General features: G+C 35.0%; 1 protein-coding gene across 1 annotated transcript; it reads left to right on the forward strand.

Annotated features, from left to right (window-relative positions):
* Positions 1–277: 277 nt before the first annotated feature.
* LOC131958369 (putative ankyrin repeat protein RF_0381) lies at positions 278–2,521 on the forward strand. The gene has a single exon (XM_059323370.1). The coding sequence runs from the start codon at positions 284–286 to the stop codon at positions 1,946–1,948; it is 1,665 nt and encodes a 554-aa protein (XP_059179353.1). The 5' UTR covers positions 278–283; the 3' UTR covers positions 1,949–2,521.
* Positions 2,522–3,220: the final 699 nt, after the last annotated feature.

A 3,220-nucleotide genomic window follows, 5' to 3' on the forward strand; every position in this document is an offset into this window, starting at 1 on the left:
CTTGTAATTTACAAGTTCATAGGCCTAGTAACTAGTTAGTTAGTTAGGCCTATCTTTAATCTTTATATAATATAATACTTTATATTATTATTTTAAAACCCAAACTAGTGTACTTTTTAAGAATTGTAGTTTAAAAAAAAATGTGTAACTTATTTCATCTCCCTTAAAAATTGTTATAATAAAAGAAGAAAATAAACATTACACGACTGTTGAATGTTATTGTTAAAATAGTTTGTTTTCTACTGTCTAATTGTAGGCTTACAGTATAGCTTGATATTCAAGAATGGATTTTTCTGACAATGAAGGAAGAAGAATTTCAAGAAATTTACACGCCTCTAGTTCTATGGAAGCTGAAACTGTAAACTTTGATGATGAGCTGGCTTTGTCTGAAGAGGATCAAAGTATGATGCCTATTACCACAGTTAAAGTAGACTGGCCTAATCCAATTCATGAACAACAACCTTTGTGTCAACAGTTAAATACAGACACATCTGTTAAGATTTCTGATGGTAATTCTTTACCTGTCCATATGGGGAAAGAAAATATTCCTTATCATGATGTAGTGCATGATTTTTATCGAGCAGTGGATGAAGGTTCTTGTGACGCTATAGAAAAAACAGTTTATAAATACAATTTAGATGTTGGTGTCGTCTTCACCAGCAATTTTGAATTTGTGAAACGCAAACACCATGGGTGGACTGCAGCTCATCTAGCAGCATCACACGGGAATGTCAAGGCCTTGCGGTTTTTGTTTGCCGAAGGCTGTGACATAGAATCTCTCACCCCAGATGGGGAAACAGCCCTGCATGTAGCAGCAAAGCATGGGGCAGCTGAAGTTGTGGCCTACTTACTTGACTGTAATGTATTCCTGAGAGATCGACCAAACAAACAAGGAATAACAGCCTTATTAAAAACTATTTTTAATTTCCAGCCCGCTTTTAAAGTTAATTACCGGCGCTGTGTTGATTTGTTGTTGGGTGCAGGGTGTAATCCAAATATATCATCTTCTTCTAAAGTGATGCCACTGCATGTAGCTGTTGACAAGGGCGATTTACAATTAGTCAGGAGACTAATCATTGCTGGGGCAAATGTAAATGCCCTCTGCAGCCATAATACAAGCCCACTATTGCGTGCATTGATTCTAAAAAACGTGAATGCTGAAATAGTGACTGAACTTTTACTTGCAGGAGCTGACACTTCTTTAAAAATGAATGGTAAATCTACCCTTCACATAGCAGTTTCAAGGTGTGATGACCGTGTTATAGAAACATTCCTTCAATGTGGTGCTAATCCAAATTGCCTGGACGCTTCGGGGAACACACCATTAACACTGGCTGTGGAGGAGAATATCATCAAAGTCGTCCCTATCTTAGTTGCTGGAGGTGGAGATGTAAACTACGCCAAAGCTCCACAATGCATTTCTCTTCTGTCTCAAGCTGTTTTAAACAGCTCACTGCCGATGGTGAAACTGCTGCTTCAGTTGGGGGCGACGGTTCATACAGAGACCTGTATGTGGTCCACACCACTACACCACGCGGTAGATCAACAAAACATACCTATTATCATGGAGCTGCTTAGAGCTAACTGTTCTCTTAATTCTACCAGCAATGCCAAATATTCACTACGACCTCTGACCCCTTTTCAGCTGGCAATGGAGCTAGGCAATGTAGAGATTATGTTTCTTTTGATTCAAGTCGGATGTAAGGTCCAGTGGTCGTGGTTAAGAGAAGACAGGCTGCCCCCAGCTCTGGCATCTAAAGGAGATGTTGTCAGGCATATCAACAAGTGTGTTTCCAAGATTCCTTCTTTGCTGCACTTGAGTCGCATTAGCTTACGAGAGCACCTGGGGGACAGGTTTGGCTCAGTGATGACTTGGTTGCGTCAAGCTGCTGTTGTACCTAACAAAATAGCTGACTACATTGCACTGAAGGATATTCTTGATTCGTAAGATTAATTGCACTTTAATCATTTTAAGTAATAATAATATAACTAAAAACTAATATATTATTATATAAACCTAATTTTTGTCTTTTTTTTTCTTTGGATCATTTTTCAGTTTAATTTCTAATGAAAGTTATGTCAATAAAAATGTGATAATTGGAACTAATGATCTAATTAACCCATTAAATGTTGAGTACATTAGTTTGTAAGACATTCAATGTCTTTCAGGTTTTTATTAAGTGTTGAAATTGAATTGCTACACATGAAATCATCAGAATGTGAACATAAAATATTAAAAATTAAGAGACTATCTAAAAAGGCTCTTAGCTATCTTTAATAAAATAAAATGCAAAACATTGTATACAGTTTTTATTAAATATTTGGCTTTTGAATATACTGTTATTCCTGAATACACAAGGTAGTCTACAGGTTTTAATAATACTATTCATATGATACTATGAACTTATATTCTTAATCAGCTTCTTTGTTTTGTTACACCAGCCTTTAAGCTCAGGATTGTTTATCATTATTTCAATTTTATGTGTCTGCAACTATATGAATCTGGGATTAATGTTAATTTTTTTTTCAAGAATACTTAGATATATAATATAATAATTAATATATTCTTATATTAACAACATTTTATGGTATCATAATAGAAACTATTTCTACACTAACCCATTTTAATAATTATCCATACACTAACCATACAATTAGTCTACATAAAATGCAAGTAACAAATCCATGTTATTGAACACCTAATTATATGAATTATTTCTATAATGATTGTTCAGAAAGTACCTTTAACAGTGTATTTTTACTAGCCTTACATAACAAACTCACTACTGGCAAGTGAATTTACTGACTAATTAAGTGAACTTCTCCAAAACAAATATTCAACAACCATCACAATTTAATAGGAAAACATCAGTTTGTCAATCATATCATTGACCCCCTCTCTTCAAGATTGGGTAGTAATGCTCTATTTTAGAAAACATAAATTTAAATAGGATTCTTTTGATTTATCATTGTCATCTGCCTTCACTTGCTACCTTACCTTTTTGCCTTTAAACACAAAACATTTCATTATTTAAAATTAGTCATTTGTGATTGGTCGTGTTCATAAACCGTATAGACTATGATTGCTAACCCAAAGTCTCTAGTTCTGCTCCCTGGCTAGAGTTTGTAGGATGTCTCTGAGTCTACCCAGCTCTGATGGGTACCTGATTCACACCAGGGAAAAAAAGGCAGCTGGGTATATTGCTAACCATTGAGGCCA

Source organism: Physella acuta, unplaced genomic scaffold (genome assembly GCF_028476545.2).
Source record: "Physella acuta isolate Inbredline_101_S28 unplaced genomic scaffold, ASM2847654v3 ptg001322l, whole genome shotgun sequence".
NCBI classification, from domain to species: Eukaryota; Metazoa; Mollusca; class Gastropoda; family Physidae; genus Physella; species Physella acuta.